The 21,960-nt window shown below is 42.8% G+C and overlaps 1 protein-coding gene across 2 annotated transcripts in view; it reads left to right on the top strand.

The window, feature by feature from the left end:
- Positions 1 to 21,356, top strand: part of LOC125883842 (NACHT and WD repeat domain-containing protein 2) — a 93,190-nt gene extending 71,834 nt beyond the window's left edge. For both annotated transcript variants that reach the window (XM_049568433.1, XM_049568434.1), the window contains exons 7-8: positions 178 to 767; positions 11,434 to 21,356. In XM_049568433.1, the coding sequence (XP_049424390.1) occupies positions 178 to 767; positions 11,434 to 15,330 (4,487 nt within the window). In that variant the 3' untranslated portion in view covers positions 15,331 to 21,356. The remainder of the gene's footprint in view (positions 1 to 177; positions 768 to 11,433) is intronic.
- The last annotated feature ends 604 nt before the right edge of the window (positions 21,357 to 21,960 follow it).

The raw sequence follows: 21,960 nt of genomic DNA, 5'->3' as shown, positions 1-21,960 counted from the left end.
TTTTTAATTAGTTCTTTTTTCTGCATATATTTAATAACATAAATAGAAAGATGCCCAACTGTGTATCTTTTGGTTGGTGGTTCTGGGTAGAAACTCAGCCCGTCAGAAACCCTTGTTTCTAAGAGTGCACAGAGAAGTTAAGAAAAACTTGTAAGTGTTTTTTTTTTCTTATTTCAGCCTTGGAGGATGAATTGGACTTCGCCCTTGGGAAACAAACTCCTGCCTTTCTCAGGAAATGTGTCTGTTACATTCGCAAGATCTCCAACTTCGACCGCTTCGCCAAAATCCCCGAGATGACCCGATACATGGACATCGTGGTGAGCGGCGACCGCATCATGCGCAACCAGGAAGCCTACGAGCGCCTTCTGAAGGTGCGGGACGAATTCATCCCCACAGTTGTTGCTGCCTCCAACCTCCGTGTCTACTCTTCGGTCACGCACTGCGACATGAAGCTCGGCTACTCCCAGGAAGTGGAGAGCCACTACGTAGAGGGTCTGTGTAAACAGTTCTACGAGGACATGGTGGATATCATCCAAGCCACGGTCCAGCAGAACTTTGACACAGAGACGGACCCGCTGTACGACGAGATCCTGCAGCACCTGTCCCTCTGTAAAAGCTACGCGGCGCTCTACGAGTTCAAAGCCGAGTCATTGGATTACGTACAAGAGTACCTTATGCCGTCTAAGGGGAGCAGAATGAGCCCCATGGTGGTGTACGGAGGACCGTGCACTGGGAAGACGCTGCTGCTGTCTGAGGTGGCCAAACAGGTGAGACATCATAGAGAGAATATTTAAAAACGTTGGTGTTATCTTTCTCTTTTTGTCTGATCCCCGCCCCTGCTGCTCTCACACTCTGGCCGCCTCTCGCTGTGTGTTCATGCTTGTGCTCTCCTGTCTGTCTGATCTGAGCATGTGTCCATCTTTGTACCACAGAGTATGAGGGGGCGTGCAACTGTTCATCTCTGCTCATCAAACGCTTGCTTGACCATCTGTGTGTCTGCCAAAAAGACAGTCCACTGCCACGCACACGTCTCTAATTTCCCGTGAAGCCGTGCACTGTACACATCTGTACAGAGGTTTGCTTTTTAGACGTTTGTGTGCGAACACCTGTGGATATTTCCGCAAAGACATTTGTTACTTAAAGTGAGCGTGCATGTGGCTGTGTGTTTGTGCGCTGTATTATCTGCTCACTCTCTGCCTTTGTGTGTGCCATCTGGCCGCCCAGCTACATTAGGATTACACCATAGCCAAGATCACACAGCACACACCCACAGATCTACCCCTCCTGTCCAACCTTTGCAATAAACGTCACACTGATACACTCATTATTTATTGTCAGCGCCATTCATATCATTGAGTCTGTTGTATGGTTGTATAAAATGTTACAAGCAATAAAACGATGATCAAAGCCTAAACTTCAGAGTTAAAGATTACCAGAGGACGTCAGATTGAAAGTAAAAACACTAAATGTATATACACACTCTCACAGAGCAGAGACTGGTGAGTCAGGAGAAGGTGTGTAAGGCCCTGATCACACAGAAAGTGTTTCAGCAGCTGGAGACGCCTTTTTGTAATTGTTTTCAATGAGAATGAAGCTGTGTGCTCGTGGTTTTTGTGTTGTGACGTGCCTCATGTTTCTGCGCTGTAGGTGCCTGATGTTTTTGCCAGAGCACTCTGAACTCCTCGAGTTAAAAAAAAAAAAACTTCAACTCAGCAGAAAAACACCCCACGTGTTCTCATTTTTCGTCATCTTTCTTCCAATTGTCCAGTCGGATGATTTGAGAGGCGGGCCTTCTGTGGTGCTCACAACAACAAGTTTACAGTTGGTAAACAATGGAGGAGAAACTGTAGTAGTGGTTGCTGGATACCCAGAGCTATACGGCCTGACGATAGACAGCAGGTTGTCACGCTGCCTCTGAGTCGTCCTAAAATATGCCTGGAAACATCCATCATGGAGGAGAAGCTCCTGGACCAACTGGTGGTACTCCCCATGATCCACCAGTTGGTCCAGGAGAAGCTCCTGGACCAACTGGTGGCAGAGTCCTGCATGGGTCCAAATTTAAAGATCCGCCCCGACCCGACCCGATGATGTACAAACCCGCACCTGAACTGCAAACCCGCGCATCAGGCCAATTAGTACCGCAACCCGGTCCGACCTGTTGAAACACGACCCGCAGCCCGACCTGTAACCCGGATATAAAGTAATCATTTTGGGTCATATTGGCTGAATATTGAACAACATATCACCACAGTTCAGGTGCCAGTGAGTAAACAACGACCTGAATGAAGCAGCTCTCACAATAACAACCTGACTTCAGCTCCATCATCAACCCTCTGTGTTCTTCTCCCATACGAGTGTAAAAGCACTTGTTTGTTACGTTTAACGCTTTTAAACTTTTAATCTATGTAAAGGAACTTTACATGTATAATAACAGACTTACTTTCTGTCCAGAGCGACGTTCGGCAGTTACGAGCCGTCACATGTTTTTAGAATCCATCGAGGAGAGAAGTAACACTTCAGAAACATTATAAAGTGATAGTTGTACGTTTTATCCACTTATTTCTCAAATACCTAAATAATTATTTACTGTTTTGGAAGCCGCGCTTGTTAGACGGTGGCAGCCATGTTGATTCTGTCGTCCAATCACAAATTGTGTTGTTAGATGGTTAAACGCGTGTAAACAGCTGAGCCAATGACCATTGCGAAATAGCGGAGGCGATCCTCAGAGAGTAAATAATGACCAAGATAGTTATCTGTAGTTTACCGAACTAATGACTGATGTGTTTATCTAAAACCCGCGATCCAACTGGTGGTACTCCCCATGATCTACCCTCTTTTTTAGGGTCTCATGTACCCACACAGATCTCCTTTTATCTGTCCCCAACAAACTATCTGCTGACAGCCTCTCACCCTCAGCCAGAGCTACAGCAAGTACACTCTGCCTTTTTAGTTATTTGACAGTAATTAGTATCTAGTTCCTGTAGATAAACAGAGATCTGTGTGGGTACATGAGACCCTAAAATAGAGAGTGGATCATGGGGAGTACCACCAGTTGGTCCAGGAGCTTCTCCTCCATGATGGATGTTTCCAGGCATATTTTAGGATGACTCAGGGGCAGTTTGACAACCTGCTGTCTATCGTCTGGCCGTATAGCTCTGGGTATCCAGCAACCACTACCACCAGTTTCTCCTCCACTGTTTACCAACTGTAAACTTGTTGTTGTGAGCACCACAGAAGGCCCGCCGCCTCTGAAATCATCCAAGTGGAGAATGGGAAAAAGCAGAGATAACGTGGAGCGCTCTTCCTCTCTGAGTTGAAGTTTTTTCAACTCGAGGAGTTCAGAACGCTCCAGCAAAAACGTCAGGCACCATCGAGTGCAGAAATGTGAGGCGAGTAGCAACACAGAAAGTGCAAGCAAAAAGCTTCAATCTCATTAAAAACGATTACAGAAAGTGTCAGGGCCTTAAGGATGAAAAAGTAAAAGGTGATATTTAATGACAATTCAGCAACAATCAGTTTCTACAGCTGTCATCTAATTCTGCTACAGATGGAAGTTATTGTTTCAGTGCATCGGGATCACATGTCTAGTTTCCATCAGGGGAGTTTACCTGTTTTCACAATCTGTCCTGATTTTTGTGCCGCGAACATCTTTGTTCTTTCTTGTTTTCAATACCAGGTGGAACTTTCAGAAGATTCTCTGTAACATGCTGGTAGTCACACCGTGTTTCCTCCCGTGGAAACAAGTTTGGTTCAACAGGAAAAAAAGGAAAAACAGTTTGAGAACTTCACAAAAATCCTGATATTAATTTCACCCATTTAAATTCTCACAATTAAAAACAGCCTGTTTTTTGGCTCAAGTAGATGAAACAATTCATCCAAATGAGTGTATGATTTATCAGATAGTATCCAGTATTTTTAAACGCTTACTGCCCACACTGATTAGCATACTGAATATTCTCACAGCTCTGCTGCACTAACACACATACAGTGTGTGAGTGGGCTGTCCAGTTCACATTAGGTCCTGTATTACATGTGAAACTGGAAACTTTAGCACCTAGTTAAATGCTGAAAAACAACTAGATCATAAAGTACTTGCTACCAGAACCTGGATGTTGATCACAGCTTTTGAATGACAGTTGTAGTTTTCGGCTAAAGTTTCTCACCACCGTATCGTCCTGTGTATTAATCTCCAGCCGTTCACCACTCACAGCAAGTTAAAACAAAACATAATAGTATGAAATCCTCTGCGGCCTCAGTGTTTGAAAGAGAGAGGGATGTTATTAGATTTAAGCAAGACTAAAAGGGGAAAATTCACAGAGTTGAAGTGGTCTGGGGCCACTGTGCCGAACAACTCTGCGCTCCAGTCCACAGGGTGTAATTCAGAGCGAACCTGTTTGGTTTTATTCATCTGAACCCCAGAGCATTTATGACTTTACTTTTGAGCCAGACCTCATCAGATCTACTGGAATACAGAGGTCCTCTGAGTGGGCCGAGCTGTGGGAGATATGTCCAGATTACAAAGCTAAAAATGGACAAACTTATCTTTATTAAGCTTTTCGTCATATCATAGTGCAGGATACAGAATGTCTTTATTCTGTTTCTAACATCTCTGACACATAATTTAATATATCCTCTAAACTAGATTCTAAACACAAGCAAGGGAGTCCAAGTATCTCTGGGATTTGCTGAAGAGTGAGGGTAGAATGGAGTGTGAGATGGATCAGCAGTTCGACGCGACATCTTAAGTGATGCAGGCATTGTTCTGGACAGTCTTGGTGAAGAGGGAGCTGAGTCGGATGGCAAAGCTCTCCATCTATGTCCCAACCCTCACCTGTGGTCATGAGCTCTAGGTAGTGACTGAAAGAATGACATCGCAGATACAAGCGGCCAAAATGAGTTTCCTTCAAAAGGTGTCTGGGCTCAGCCTTAGAGATAGGGTGAGGAGCTGGGACATCTGGAGGGAGTTCGGAGTAGAGCTGCTGCTCCTTCGCGTCGAAAGGGGTCAGTTGAGGTGGTTCGGGCATCTGATCAGGATCCTCCTGGACGCCTCCTGTTAGAGGTGTTCTGGGCACGTCCCACTGGTAGGAGGCCCCGGGGCAGACCCAGAACACACTGGAGGGATTATATATCTCATCTGGCCTGGGAACACTTTGGGGTCCCCCAGGAGGAGCTGGGAAGTGTTGCTGGGGAGAGGGACATTTGGAGGGCTTTGCTTGGCCTGCTGCCCCCATGAAGATGGATCGATGGAGATGGATGAGGATGGGTGGATGGAGATAGATGAGGATGAGTGGATGGAGAGATGAAGATGGATGGATGGAGATGGATGAAGATGGGTGGATGGAGAGATGAAGATGGATGGATGAGGGATGAAGATGGATGGATGGAGGTGGATGAAGATGGGTGGATGGAGATGGATGGATGGAGATGGATGGATGGATGGATGGATGGATGAAGATGGGTGGATGGAGATGGATGAAGATTGATGGATGGATGAGGGATGAAGATGGATGGATGGAGGTGGATGAAGATGGGTGGATGGAGATGGATGGATGGATGGATGGATGGATGAAGATGGGTGGATGGAGATGGATGAAGATTGTTGGATGGATGGCTGGATAGATGGATGGATGGAGATGGATGAAGATGGAAGGATGGAGATGGATGGATGGATGGATGGATGGATGATGGATTAAGATGAATGGATGAGATGATGAAGATGGATGGATGGATGAAGATGGAAGGATGGAGATGGATGAAGATGGATGGATGGATGAAAATAGATGGATGGATGGATGGATGGATGGATTAAGATGGATGGATGGAGATGGATGAAAATAGATGGATGGATGGATGGATGGATGGATGAAGATGGATGGATGGAGATAGATGAAGATGGATGGATGGATTAAGATGGATGAAGATGGATGGATGGAGATAGATGAAGATGGATGGATGAAGATAGATGAAGATGGATGGATGGAGAGATGAAGATGGATAGATGGAGGTGGATGAAGATGAGTGGATGGAGATGGATGAAGATTGATGGATGAAGATGGATGGATGGATGGCTGGCTGGCTGGCTGGCTGGATGGATGGATGGATGGATGGATGGATGGGTGGATGGAGATGGATGAAGATTGATGGATGATGGCTGGATGGATGGATGAAGATGGATGGATGGAGATGGATGATGATGGAAGGATGGAGAAGGATGGATGGATGGATGGATGGATGGATGGATGGATTAAGATGAATGGATGAAGATGGATGGATGGATGGATGGATGGATGGCTGGATTAAGATGAATGGATGGAGATGGATGAAAATGGATGGATGGATGGATGGATGGATGGAGATGGATGAAGATGATGGATGGAGATAGATGAAGATGGATGGATGGATGGATGGAGATGGATGAAGATGATGGATGGAGATAGATGAAGATGGATGGATGGATGGATGGAGATGGATGAAGATGATGGATGGAGATAGATGAAGATGGATGGATGGAGATAGATGAAGATGGATGGATGGATGGAGATGGATGAAGATGATGGATGGAGATAGATGAAGATGGATGGATGGATGGATGGATATACTAGATTATTAGTGTGTTTCCTGGCTGGATTCGATGGTGGCTTGTGGACAAAATGTGCAAGACGTTCAAACTATCGCTGCAGATCGCGAGTAGGTGTCATGTAGAAGACTGTTCCCCTATGTAAACCTGTGTTTTGTCATCATGTTGCACTAAATTGTATCTTTTTGATTAGTTGCACTTAGAATTTAGTGATATAATTATGTTTGGAGTTATGACTGGTATTTTTAAATTAACACAAGAAAAAATCTCACACACTAGGGGGTACTTGTACCCCCATTTAATGTAATGAAGAGGTGAACTAATGAGTGTACTGTATTTTCAACCCAGTCTCACTCAGAAGTCTTCAAAAACCGCCAACAATCACCGACTTTCATCCAGGAGAGCGATGTTCACGTCCCATAAGATTCTAAAGCCTAACCCTGTTCTTTTTTCCTAAACCTAACCACATACATTAATTGATGGAGGGAAAAAAAATGCCAATTTGTGGTGTTGTACTGACGCAGTGCCTTTATTTTGAAAGACATTGTATGTGAACAGTAAATTTCCTGTGAAAACAGAAGTGTATCTTGAAAGAAGACAATGCATGTAACAGGCAGAACTTGACAAGGTGTCCCAGAACGTCAACAACTAACACAGCCAGGGTACCTTTCACGTCGTATGTGGGCGTGGTAAGTCCATGACCAAACATTGATACGTGACAAGGTCGGAGTGAGAATGTGTTGGTACTTTCAGTATGTGCTATATAAGCTTAAAAATCCACCTTGAAAATGATTGAAAAGTGCTTGAAGTCACTTTGGAAAAGGTGTAGGAACCCTTATAAAAGTGAGAACAAGGTCTCGTGTTTGATATATAATTTAAATCAGTCCACCGCGACCAGCGGAATCCAGGTCAAAGTGTCATCAAACATTTGTGGGACTCAGGGCAGAGCTGTGTGTTGCACGGTGATCTTTCTGTCAGTCGCAACCAGCTCAAAAAATTCACAGCAACTGTGTGTGTGTAAGGAAAAGTATATTTCCCCACTTTCTTATAAAATTGGATTTGTAAATGTAAAAAGACAGATTGTTTTGTGCGTGCACGCTTTAATAAATGAGCTTAAAGGGAGAGATAATGTCAAAGGGAATTGTGAGGTATTTTATTTGGAGCTTTTATCCTCTCAGTAACTCACAGCCTCGGGCCTCAGTAGAGTTTGTGATGATAACAGGTGTATAAAGCTACAACACATTTTCATATCATCAGCCAAACAGTACACAGTTGCAGATTAAGAATAATACATATCAGATGATGAATTACACTGCTTGTTAAATAGACTGTTAGAGCATAATATACAGCGGTGTGTAATTGGTTCCTAACGGCAAAATGGCTGCTTTGGCACAGTGAGAGAATATTGCCAATGCAGGAACGAGTCATTGGAGACTCTGCTGAATTTCGGGCTCATGATAATGGCTGGCATTTACTGCACGTAAGAATAAAGTTAATTAAAGTTATGTAGACTTTCATTTATGTCTGATTGTAACAGTGGGTGTGAGGCTTGTGCATACAGATTCACAAAAGCGATGCTGAGAGAAAATGAAACCTGTACATTATGTTTTACAGCTCTGTGATCTTGCTTCCTGTTCTGCAGGTACTTTGCGCTGTACTCAATGTAACATAGATAACACATGGCATATTGTAGTTGTCTTGTAGTTTGAACCCAGGGTGGGGGAGCCCTTGTATGTGGAGTTTGCATGTTCTCCCCGTGTCAGCGTGGGTTTTCTCCAGGTACTCCGGCTTCCTCCCACAGTCCAAAGACATGCAGGTTAATTGGTGACTCTAAATTGTCCGTAGGTGTGAATGTGAGTGTGAATGGTTGTCTGTCTCTATGTGTCAGCCCTGTGATAGTCTGGTGACCTGTCCAGGGTGTACCCTGCCTCTCGCCCAGTGTCAGCTGGGATAGGCTCCAGCCCCTACGACTCCTAACAGGATAAGTGGTTACGTAAAATGAATATTGTCGTAACATTTTAGGTGTAGATAATTTAAAAGGTCCAGAGTGTAAGATTTAGGGGGATTTAGTGGCATCTAGTGGTGAGGATTGCAGATTGCAACCAGCTGAAACTTTTCCCGCTCAGAATTCCTTCAGTGTTCATTGTTCAAGAGGTTTTTACCAGGAGCCGAATTATTTTTAGAGATCTCTTGCTCTCCAAAATAAACAGACCAGGTGATTAAAACTGGTAAAATCACTGAATAAAACAGAGTCTGTTTCTCTGATGCTGTTCGCCATGTTGGAGATGAGCTGCTGGTGAGGCTTATCAGGGTGGGACAGACGATCAGACACAGGTGAAGACATCAAAAGAGAGAAATATGCAGTATACAGAAGTACAGAAGTATACAGAATCTGAATCTCACTCTGAGTTACTGTTGTTCACAAACTAAAGAAATGAGAAATACTGTTAGTTTTTACTGAGTATTTGAAGCCAAACTGTTAGGTTGGACGACTCAAGTCATCACTGCTGCACTGTTGGTGTTTTTCAAGTTTTCCAAATATCTTAGTGTTGTGATCATTTTATTTCTAGCGTTACAGCGTTAGGTGGGAAATGCGTGCGTGTCCCTAATGAGATCGACCACGTATATTATCCCTGCACGATCTAATCTGTAGCATTTCATTTATATACTGTCATCCAGTGTTTGGAGAATATTTCTCCGACCTCTTCGTGTTTCCACCATTTTCTCCTTTGATTAAGGAACTCTGAAGCATCGTAAAGACCTCCTGCTCCTAAGAGGTTTTCACCTTCGGAGCTCTTTTCAGGGCTAAGACACTTAGTGAACAGCTTTCTAAGAAAACGTCACAACTCTAAGAATTTTCTTAGAATTTCGTCACTAGAAGCAACTCTTTGTACAAGGAAGCTTTGTCAAACACGGCCCCAGATTTTTAAGAGGTTTTTACTGGGAGATGAATTATCAACAGAGGTGATAGGTGCAAACTTTCTTAGAAATACTGCAGCCTATAACTAAGCTACATAATGATATTTTACAGTCTGCTGATAGTTGTTGCATCCGCACAGATGGAAGAACATCATGGCTCAGTGACGAAATTACAAAATAGATGTTATGACTGGGTGCACTGAATGCAGAAAACCTAGTTAACACTGGTGCAATCATGTGACAGATGTAAGAAAAGCTAAGCCTGTTGCTGTGCAGTGACTCAGTGTTGAATAAAAAGGTTGTTAGAGTGCGACAAAGACAATACCCGCCAGTGATCAACATAAGGCAAGTAAGCCAGCAAACACTGAGGTGCTGAATGACTTTTGTTTGAATGTCCAGTGAAGACATCCTGTTTTGGTTCAAAAACAGTTACGAAATGAAAGTGTTGGCGTTTGTGACGTTACTTGGCCTTCGGCTGGCCGTCCTTCCTATGACGTTGACATGAACAAATGATAAACAGTGACACACTCGTGACATTATCCCCCGGTCTCCTGGATGGAAGTCCTGTGTTTGACCCATATATCCACCACAACTTCCTCTCCATGTGGACTCTGTCACTCTTTTACAAACTTTCACAAACACGACAGACTTTAAAGCTCTCCAAAACAAACAGACTTGGTGATTTAACCCTGGAAAAAACATTAAATAAAATAGTTTCACGGTACAAGTCAGTGTTTTTCCGACTTCTAACTACAGTGGCCAACACAAAAATATGAATGGCCCTATCTAGAGCCAGTGTTTGGTTTATGCGTTCTGGGCGACTGTAGATACGTGACAAACTCCATAGACGAGGACCTGCTCCCTATGTAGACATAACGGCTCATTCTATGGTAACAAAAACACAACTACTCTTACTTTAAGGTGGAAAGAAAACACACTTATTATATTATATTGCATTTCTGCCAATAGATCCCCCCTTGATCATACTCTTATCTGATCACTTAATAAGTAAGAGGTATTATAAATTCATTCAATGCAAGCGTTCAATACTTATTTCAGTCGGTATGTCAACGGCAATGAGGTCCAACTGCTCGAAGTTAATTGTTTTCAGCACACTAATCACCTTAAAATAAGACTAGTTGTGTTTTTGTTACCTTAGAATAAGAATGTCTACATAGGGAGCGGGTCCTCATCTACAGAGTCCGCCATGTTTCTACAGTAGTTAGATATGACTGTACACCGATACACTAACAACAAACATACTTATTATCCTCAATTTCTGCCAATATATCCCCCTAAATCTGACACATTGGAGCTTTAAATCTACTGACAGAAACGATGCCTCTGTCTTTCTCTTCCCATCTCTCACACGTACACACACAGCTAAATGTGGAGCAGGCGTCATCACTATTGGCCTAAAAGTGTCAAATAACATCTTAATGTCTCACGAAATCTCAGCTGGGCCATTTAATGAATTCATGAATGAAATTATAATATCAATGAAGCCTCAGAAATTGGAGTCGTGCTCATTCATAGAACGTCTCTCACGATGAGAAAAAACTATTCACTTATGAATTAAATCTGTGTATTAATTACTTCAAGAATGTTTGAGGGCATTAAAAATGAACATTACTTAGTTTAACACGTTTTTCTGTGCCTAATAAAAGTTAGCACACATACACTGCCATGAGGTAAAATGTCTTAAACCTCTTCTTGCTGTGTATTGGAGTCAGGCTTTCAAGAGAGCATGGATAACTTTCACTTTCAGTTCAGTTTTAAACATTTTAGCGAAAAGTTTTCTTCATGAATTCAAGGTAACATGACTAATTGATATACAGATGGTCATTTTGTGTGAGAAGTATTCCTTTGAAACACTCTTACATTTGAAAAATGCCCTCTATGAATCCTAACAAACATCTCTCTGTGTTGTTTTTCAGGCCTACACGTGGCTGCAGAAAGAGATGGGCCCTGAAACCGATCCAGTGGTCATCGTCCGTTTCATCGGCTCCAGCCAGCTCTCCACAGACCTACGCAGCCTCCTCCAGAGCATTTGTGAACAGATTGCAATAAACTACCGCTGCCTGATTCACTTTTTGCCTAACAAGATCCAGGAGATGAGGGAGCTCCTGATCAACCTTCTAGGGGAATCTTCATTCCACAGACCCTTGGTCATCGTCCTGGACGCCCTGGAGCAGCTCGCAGATGGCGACGAAGTTCGCAAGCTGTGGTGGCTCCCCGTACATCTGCCTCGGACAGTCCGCATTGTAGTCTCAACATTGCCCAATAAACATGGCATCCTGCAAAAGCTCCGACAACTCATCCACGATGAGGGGTATTATGTGGAACTATGCCAGAGGGACCGCAAGGTCTGCAGCCAAACATTAAAACAGCAGCTGCTGGGGGTGAAGAGAAAGGTCACTTCAGGCCAGCAGATCTATGTCAATGAGGCGCTTGCCAAGTGTACATTGCCAATGTTTGTCAACCTCATCTACAGAGAAGTAGTTCATTGGAGGTCTCACAAAGATGTGGACGACAGGTCCCTGTGCTCCACAGTGCATGAGAGCATAGAACAGCTCTTCTACTCGGTGGAGAACAAGCTGGGCCAACGGTTTGTCTTTAGAGCATTAGGGTACATCACCATGGCCAAGGCTGGGCTAACTGAGGTGGAGCTGGAAGATATTCTGTCCCTTGATAATATCGTTCTTGGGGATGTCATTGTGGCAACATATCTCAAAAACCCCTTGAGAATCTCTTATGATTTGGTTGCAAGGCTCAAAGAGGAGCTGGACGGTTATCTGGTGGAACGACAGGTACGTAACGTCACCTTGATGGTTTGGGCCAACAGACACCTGCATCTCATTGCCCAGAAGCTGTATCTTAGCAACGAGGAGGATGTCCATCAAATGCACAGCCTCCTAGCAGAGTACTTCCTGGGGGCATGGTCAGGAGGCAGAAAGAAGATCTTCACTTATGATAACAACCATTTCACTTCCCTGAATATATCTCATCACAAAAACCCCCACCATCAGCAGGCCCATGAAAAAGCATCCTCTGACAAGTACTCTTATGACAGACAGACTCCAGAGCAGCCTTGGGTGTTCCAGTGTAATCTTTTGGAACCTGACATCTTCTTTGTCAACCATAGGAAGATGACAGAGCTGGTGTACCACCTAACCAGGAGTGGGCGCACTGATGACCTCATGTTTGGCGTCATCATGAACTTCAGCTGGCTGTACACAATGATCAAGATTGGCCAGTTTGAAAAGGCTTTAACAGACATTGACCTAGCTTACAGCTACACCCAAGAAAAAGAGTTGAAGTTCCTGGCCACCACTCTCCGTAGCATCAAGGTAAAAGTGCTGAAGAACCCAGCATCGCTGTCTGCAGAACTGCAACAAAGGCTTCTGCCTGTTGTGACCTCCCTCCCCAAGCTCAGACACCTCCTCCTGGAGTGTGACAAAGATGGCCCGAAGTACTGCTCCATTGTGCCTCTCCACTCCTCTATGGACGTCACCTACAGTCCAGAGAGGCTTCCTCTGTGCTCAAGCTACATGCAGATTGTGGAGATCTTGCCCACTCTTGCCCCAAACATAGTCCTTGTAGCCCTTGAAGATGGGTCTGTCAGCACCTGGGATGTTGAGAGCAGACAACTTCTAAGACAGATTGACACGGCCAGATCTGTTGTGCTGGGAATAAGACTAACCACTGATGAAAAGTATCTGGTCGTGGCCACAACCAAAAACACGCTGCTCATCTATGATAATCACAAGTCCTGCCTTTTATCCGAGGTTGAAATCAAGGGGTCCAAGCATGGTGGTGTCGCTGGTGGGGTGGCCTTCATCAATGGTTTTACGCTGTCCACCCATCATGCTTTGGCCTGGCTTGAGGCGAGTAAAGACGTCAACGTCATTGACCTACTCTACGGTTGGCCTCTCTACCAGTTCCATTGCTGGTATGAGGTGACTTGTGTCCAGTGCTCTCCAGATGGAATGTATGCCTTCTGTGGCCAGTACCTCAACACTGCATCCATCTTCCATCTGGGAAATGGGGACAAGTTGGCCACTGTGACGTCAGAGTTTTCTGGGGGATTCGTCAAGTCCATTCTTGTTCTGGACACCCTTAACCAAATGGTGATGGTTGACAATGAAGGCAGTTTGTCAGTATGGAACACCAAAGAGATCACCAACCCACGTCTGATGGAGGATTACGATTGTAGAGGGGACGACAGTGAAGTGGTGGGCATTGAGTTATCCGAAGACCAACGCTCCATTCTCATTTGCAAAGCCAGAAGTATCGAGGTCCTGGACACGAAAGTATGGAAAATGGTGGAGAAGTTTAAGGCAAAACGCACTGAACGCTTTGTCGCTGCTGTTCTCTCCAAGAACGGACAAAGCATTGTTGCCTCCATGGAAAACACCTCCTCCATCTTTGTTTGGAGAAGGGACAGTGGACAGTGCATGGCCAGCCTCATTGAGATCTCAGGGGCTATCGTCAAACTCATCAAATCCGCCCACCACAACCTGCTCCTTTCTGTTGCCAGCAGTGGAGTGCTATCTGTTTGGGACATTGACATAATCACTGCAATGTCCAATATCGACAAAACAGGCAAGAAGATCCAGACCTTGCAGCTGTCTGGCAGAGAGGATTATGTGTTTACCATGGACGGTTCAGAAGCTGTCCACAAGTGGAACTTCAGCACTGGTTTTATCGAGACAGTCTTTAAGCACGAGGGCATAGTGGAGAACTGTGTCCTAACCTCCTCAGGGGATCTCATGGTGACTTCAGACGACAAGTCCAGTCAGTACATCTGGCAAACCAACACCGGAGAAAACATCTTCCGCATCAATGGACAGAGAATATCACAGCTGCTAATCACCCACAATGACCAGTTCGTGGTGTCCCTCTGTGAGCAGAACGCCTCCAGAGTCTGGAGGCTCGGGACTGGGCACAAAGTGTGCAACATCTTAGTCACCCTCCAGAACGCACTCATCACTACAGCAAACACTTTTCTTGTGGGAACCTCCAAAAACAAGCTCCTTGCCGTCAGCCTGTGGTCGGGCAGCGTATCCAAGAAGTTTGTCTGTGATGATGGCATTACCATCGTCAACTTCAAGCTCATTCCTGACTGTCCCGACTGCGTGGTGTTCATCACATCCACAGAGACCGTCTTCATCTGGAGTGTGGCAGACGAGTCCGTTTGTAGGCGAGTCCAGCTGCCAACCAATTTCCTTAAAAATCTAGAGGACTTCCAGATCTCGCCCAATGGAAAACTGGGAATAGTCTCCAAGGGTGATGAAAATATTAACGTCCTCGATCTTCACAGTGGGAAGTTGAGGCTTGTCCACGCCGCCGGTATTATTTGGCGTCAGAAATTATCAAGAGATGGACGTTATCTGGTGTACGTCTGTTTCCGGAACTGTGATGAAGACGACGATGCCGGCGTTGTGTCCAATCTGATCGTGATGCGCCTCGCTGATGGCAAGAGCATTGGCACATGCTCCCTCTACAAGACGCCCACCTTCCTGTCTCTCTCCCAGCGAGCACTAAACATCATCATTGGCTTCGAGGATGGCAGCATCGGCACATACACAGTCGTCGATCGTGTGGACGCTGCCCTCAAGATAAAGATAGCCACCTCCAACAGCCGACAGATTGTCAACAATGCCTCGCAGAAGGTGCGGCCCAAATGCGGCAATCATTCCTTTAAGACCGTTGCCGACTGCATTTGGAGGGAGTCAACTGAGGTCTTCTCCAGGGACAGCCCTATAAACGTGTCTGACTCCGGTGAAGGTGAGTCGACCACGCCTACAAAAAAGACTGAACTGCTGCAGTGATAGGTGGAGACCAGAGGAGTGGGTGGAGGTAGGACAGGCAGGCGGAGCTAGGTGATGAAGTTTAGAATCTCTGGGGTTGCAGTTGATTCTTGTTTACAGCCACGTGATTCAGCTGCAGATGTCAGCCCTCTGGGTAGTTAATGGGCCGACCGTTTTAACGCTGCACTTAAATTATGTATTACTTACTTCCAACTTATGATACAGTGTCTCTTTGTTTTACACACAAGACTGTTAGAAAAAACTATGTTTTTGAAAAGAAGAAAAATGTAAAATTCTGTGAGATATTAGTTTGCCATTATGTGTCCTTTTGCATTTGAAGAACAAAGTTATTATTCAAATGTCTTGGTCAAACATTTCCAAAGCCATTCCAGTGATCTTAGCCACTTTCATTGTACACTATCTTTATTCAACCCAATCGCCAGAAAAAAAAAGTTGGCATCGTACATTTCTGCAAACCACAGATATGTCACATTTGTACATACATATGTAGTTGAGAAGTTGAAACGTTATGTTTCACCAAGCTGTGGTTAACATGTAGTTAGGTTTAGGCACAAAAATGACTTGGTTATGGTTAGGGAAAGATCAAGTTTTGCCTTAAAATACCTGTTTTTTGGGGCACAATCCTGACTTGAAAGGCAGTGATGTCTTGGTAGAAAACAACTGGTTTTTGTGGCACTATACCCGCTGGAAAAACAGCAATTATTCAATAAAAACACCCACGTTTTGGGGCTTGGGAAAAAAAAAAAAAAAAAGCCACAGATTTCTAAAAAAAGAAAAAACAAAGGTTGGGGGCTATGTTTCAACAATGCTGTGGTTCATATGTGGTTAGATTTAGTCAAAGTAACCACTTGGTTATGGTTAAGAAAAGATTTGGCTTAAAATAGTCTCTTCTTGTGGCACTATCCCCGCTGGAAATGCAGCGATGGGTTGCTGAAAAACACCCACATTTGGTGCCCAAAACCCGCTGAAAATATAGAAATAACTCGCTAAGAAATAAGTACTTTTGTTGATTGATTGTCCTGAACAGCTGTCTGCAGCTTGGCAGGTTTATACTTCTTGTGGCACTATCCTGGCTGGAAATGTAGCAATGTCTTGGTAGAAAAACAGATGCTTTTCATGGCACAATCTAAAAAAAACAGCGACAAATTTCTAAAATACAACGCCCACATTTTGTGCCACAAAGCTGCTGGAAACACAGCGATGACTTGCTAAAAAAAAAAAGTAACTGCTTTTGTTGACTGTTGGTCCCTAACAGTGGTCTGCAGCGTGGCAGGCTTATACTTGCTTTTTGTGGCACTAGCCCCGGTGGAAAAACAGCGACAAGTCACTTAAAAAGAGACCCACATTTGGTGCCTAAAAAGCTGCTTGAAAACAGCAATTAGTTTCTAAAAAGCAACTGGTTTTGCTGTTCGTTGGTCTCGAACAGTGGTCTGTAGCTTGGCAGGCTTACATATGCTTCTTGTGGCACTATCCCAGCTGGAAACGCAGCAATGTCTTGATAAAAAACAATCGCCTTTCTTGGCCCCATCCCTAGTGGAAAAGCAGCAACAGGTTGCTTTAAAACACCCACATTTGGTGCCTAAAAAACTGCTGACAAAAACAGCAATGACTTGCTAAAAACAACTGGTTTTGCCGTTTGCTGTTGTCAAACAGTGGTCTGCATCTCACCGAGGCGACACACCATCCACCATTCCCTCCACCTCCCAGTGACAAACTCAGCTTAGTCACCACATCACTTTAGAGACGTTGATATGTATAAAACATGGAAATGTAACAATATTCTTGGTTAGCAGAGACATACAATGCCAATATTTCCTTCTGGCGACTGGGCTGCTTTATTTTCATTGTGCACATTAAGCCATACAAGTAGATTTATGTTTGTATCAACATCAGTCGGTACTGTACAAAAAAAAGGAAGAACTATGAACATATGTACATATCCCTTTTTGGCTGCTGCAATTTGTGCAACTCCTTAAAAATGTTATGTTGTGCTTAATGCAATCAAAGTGAGTGCCTGGAATTTAAAATGTTCTTTATGTGCAGATTACAAGATTTATGAAAATGCAGGGAATTTGTAAACACAGTATACACACAGTTACATAATACTTGCATTGATGTTAAATCTAAAGGATCAGCGTGCTGAAATCAAGTCAACAACACGAGAGATCGACGGCATTGCTCTTTGTAATGATAGCTGTAGAAATTTCTCGGAACAGTTTACGTAAATTTGGTGTGAATTTACCGGCAGTTCCATCAGTGTGTGTGCCGTTTGTTTTAAGGGAAACACCACTATTGAGCATACAGTGTAGCATAGCACCATACACATTCACGCCTTAACCAGTGTACTTGCTTTAGGTTTAGTGGAGTTTGTTCAAATGTTCCAGTAGAAAAGGACAGAGTGATTAGCCCAATGTTTCACTGAAACAACCCGGCCATGTGAATATACTTAGAGGTTTAGACAGTAGGTGGATGCACTTTATGAGTGGTTTGTGAGAAATTATTTATTCATATGAAAATGTGTAGATTGTTTAACGTGTTCTAGAGTTGTCTTAAAATAGGTTTTGGATTTGCCTACAAAAATACACAAGGCCATCCAGGTACTTGCAGGCTACAGCTAACTCACTTGAAATGCTACAGTCTCTTGATAGATGCCTGGCATCAGTAAAAAAAAAACAAAAAAAAAAAAACAATTAAGATGCCGTTAGCTTAACAACTTCTAGCAGTCAGGAAATTGGAAATTTATGGGATCAAATAAGGGTCAATAAGATTTTGAGCTTGTGAAATGATGTTTAGAGTAATATGAAAACATTTGGTTGCATATCTGCTTTTGTTAACCTGTGAAAAAAAACTGCATGGAAAATTCAAGATTGTGATTGTGTAGGGGAAAATGTAGTTGTAGAAAAAAAATTGAGACTGTCAACATCAAATAAATAAATGTATAGTAAGATTTAAAAACACAAAATTCTAAAATTGTATCAACTGTGAGGTTACCCAGAAAAAAACTGCTTTTGTGAGAACAAATTCAAAACAGAAAACATTTCAAAGAATACTTCTCCAAATGGTCATTTAGATATCAGTTACTCGCCTTGTGTTACGTTGAATTCATAAGGAAAACTGTTTTTCTCGCATGCCTCTATGGTGACCGAAGAATCCAAAAATGGAGAAAATTCTTGTTGAACTGAAGTCATTGGGGGCTGCGTTTATAGTAGAACTGTATCAAAACATCCATTTACAAACTCACGCAATTCATTCAGTATAATCCAAGTGTCAGTTATCCAGTCACAAAAACAGAATTTTACCTCACTGAACGCAGGAGCTGCCTCAGTCTGTAGTTTGTGTATGACGTTGGTGAGTCCGAACTAACCCTTTAAAACACCAGAGTTACAAAATAATACCAACTAATTAACCGATCGAGGCAGCAGTAGACCAAAAGCTCCCGTGTTTTGGGAAGTAAAAATTACTTGGGATTGAAGAGAGCATAGATAACTCTCACTTATATTTCAGTTCCCCGTCAGACAGGGCTGTCTGTTCAGGAAGTACTGAGCATACGACTGGAGAAATGAGACTTGGATTGGAGTGCATGAGTCCAAGGTATGGTTCGCTTCAAGTCCGCAGTGTGGTTCGCTTCAGCTGTGCATTCTGAACACTGAGGGTGCTTTCTAGGGATGTCCCGATCCGATCCTCAGATCCAATCACGTTATTTTTACAAAATCGGAATTGGTAATAAAAGATCGGAGGAATCAAAACAACAAAAATGGCCAGGTTTTCATCTATGTTGTTCATTGTTGCCTCCACTTTCCAGTGTATAAAGATATAGGCCTAAGAAGATATTGAATTTGTTTACATTTTGTGCTGCTGAACCACCGATAAGCTTTTTGGATACTATTGAAATAAAAAAGAAACCTTATGGGACAACTTGGATGCAGTCTTTTTTTTTTCTTTCCTAATGCTTTGCAAAGTATCGGATCGGACTTGGTATCAGACTCGGTTTCAAAATAAAGGACTCGGTATCGGATCGAATGCAAAAAAAAAAAAAGTGATCGGGACATCCTTAGTGCTTTCAGACCTAGAGTTGTCTTGGTTTGGTCCGAATCAGGGACTAGTTTTGTTATAAAGTTGTATAATTGCCTAGAGTTGGTTCATGTTCTCACGGCAGCATTTACAAGTGGACCAGATCAAATGTCTTGTGTGAGAAAGCTGCTTTTGATTGGTCAGAATTTCCGTGTGGGAAAAATCCAGGAAGTAAACCAATCATTGAAGAAGAGTACACTTGCAAGATAAATGTGACACTTTCTAATGTCACAATGGAGGGACAGCTACGCAGGTTGATTTTAGCGCTGCTCATCGTGGACTATATTGCTGTCATTGTTCATTTTAGTCAAACCATACAGTTTGAAAACGAGGCGCGGCTCCAACTAGAAACACATTCTCACTGCAAACAAACCGCACCAGAGTTTGTAACTGGACCAAGACCACGTCTTCAAAAAGGTCTTGGTCCGGTTGTTTCGGTGCTTACCTGAGTGGGATTGCTGTGTTCCCACCTGCCCAAATGAACCACACTTTGGGGGCAAACGAACTTGAGTGCGATTGAACCGAACCAAACAGGGCAGGTGTGAAAACACATTCAGAGGACTGAGTTTGCTTTGTTTTAAAAGGACTACATGTGAAAACACGCACCGTTTTGCAGTTTTTAAACCTGGTCGCCTATGATTTTGATTCTTCAAGAATTTCCTCAGTTTTTGGATTCTTCATTCATCTTTGAAAAAAAACTTCACAAATTCAGTTCAGTAATTGATATACAAATGGTCGTTTGGAGGTAGAAGGGTTCCCTTAGGTTACAAATGTAAATCTTTTGTTTTTATGGCGAAATTCATGAACAAGATATTCAATTTAAATCACTTTTTTTCATATTTTCTCGTACTTACTGCTTCAAATCTGTACTGATATCACACGAAAGCAGTTCTGTTTTGTCTTTGAGTCACCTCACTGTTGAAACTATTTTTTGCACAAATTTATGTAGACATGCTGAAAATATTTCTACAAATACAAATCTTTTCTTACATATTCACAGTGTTTGCAAGGGTGGTGATACACAATATATATATTTACAGTATCTATTAGCCTTATGTGAGCCCATAGAAACCTGGTGACATCACAGCGGGCTGAAATCAAAGCTGTTGAGATCTGGTTTGCTGACAATCTAAAAGAAGTTATTTTTGAGTTCATCTATGAGGTTGTACCTTGCAGGTACCGCGATCGCATGTCTGTAATAACCTTGCTCCGATGAGACCAATCATCTGCCAGGCATGATTGAAAACCACACACTTACACTTTGACATATACTTTTTAAGGGCTATTCCATCTTATTGTATGTTTACTAGGTTTGAACTGTTGAGACAATGGCCCTTGGATAATTTCAAAACCGGGTAGCAGCATCGAGCTTTAAAGTACTTTATTTCCCTAAAGAGTTTCTAAATTGAAAAAAGAAATATATCATATGTAATTGCCAAAGTCCCGATTATAGTTTGTGTTTCATTTTGTCTGATTTTGTTTTTTGAGGCTTGTACTGTAATTATATTGTTACCAAATTGTTTCAGTGTTCTACTGTGATTATGTTTATGATAGAGACAATGTGCTATCTTTGCTAAAAAGTTTAAAAAGAGTCCTCTTATAATAAAATATATTGGAATGCCAGTTTAAGAGTATATTTGAATGTGTCCATATGGAAGCCAGTAAACGGTATTATTGTATGTTCAGTAACTTGAATGACTTTTAATAACTTACATGTTTGCAACTCATAGTTGACATACTGGTATAATGAATGTTTCTATGGTATTCTTTGTATCGTCAGGACTGACTTACCTGTTTAGAGATTTATATTTTCATAAATGTTGTACTTAACATTTTGTTACAGAGTTGTTTAACTGGAATTCAAACAGAAAAGAAACTTATGTCTGAAGCAATATGAAACTAGTGTGTATGCATCGTTTGTATGGAACATTTTAATGTAATAAAATGGTTCACTTTTTGCCTCCACTGCACCGCCTCGGGCTTTTCACTGTAATTAGAGGTTGCGACAAGATGTTGCGATCATGTTTCTGCTTTTAGACATGAAAGCATTTTAATCACCGCCTTTGATTTCAGGAGACAATGACTGATGTGAACAAACTCTCGTCTAATTGGCTACAATTAGTGGAGTCCTGACTTGCCGGTAGCTGTAGGTTAAGTTGCAGAGCCTGCTGTGAAACAGGTAATTCATGGGGTTTTTATTTGTTTCCCAGAGTCAGAAAACACTGACAGCCTCACACACACTCCCTGTACATCTCACTTTGTGAGGACCCTCATTTACATAAAGCATTCCCAAGCACCTTACCCCAACATTAATAATCACGACTAAATGCCTAAACCCAACTTTTAACCTAAAACTAACTGACTGATCTTGAGTCCCGCCCCCCCTTAGTTACTGTTGCTAAGTCAGACAAAAAAGGTGAAAAGGGGTTTATTGGACAGTTTTTCAGTGTCAGGAAAAAGAGCTTCAAACTTTCTTCTTTAAGGAGCCCGTTCTCGGTCACTGAGTGAACTGACAACCCCTAATATAGTGACAGATTTTATGGATATTTATTAAAAGTA

This window comes from Epinephelus fuscoguttatus, linkage group LG23, assembly GCF_011397635.1.
Source record: "Epinephelus fuscoguttatus linkage group LG23, E.fuscoguttatus.final_Chr_v1".
NCBI classification, from domain to species: Eukaryota; Metazoa; Chordata; class Actinopteri; order Perciformes; family Serranidae; genus Epinephelus; species Epinephelus fuscoguttatus.
This window is presented reverse-complemented; position numbering and strand designations above follow the sequence as displayed.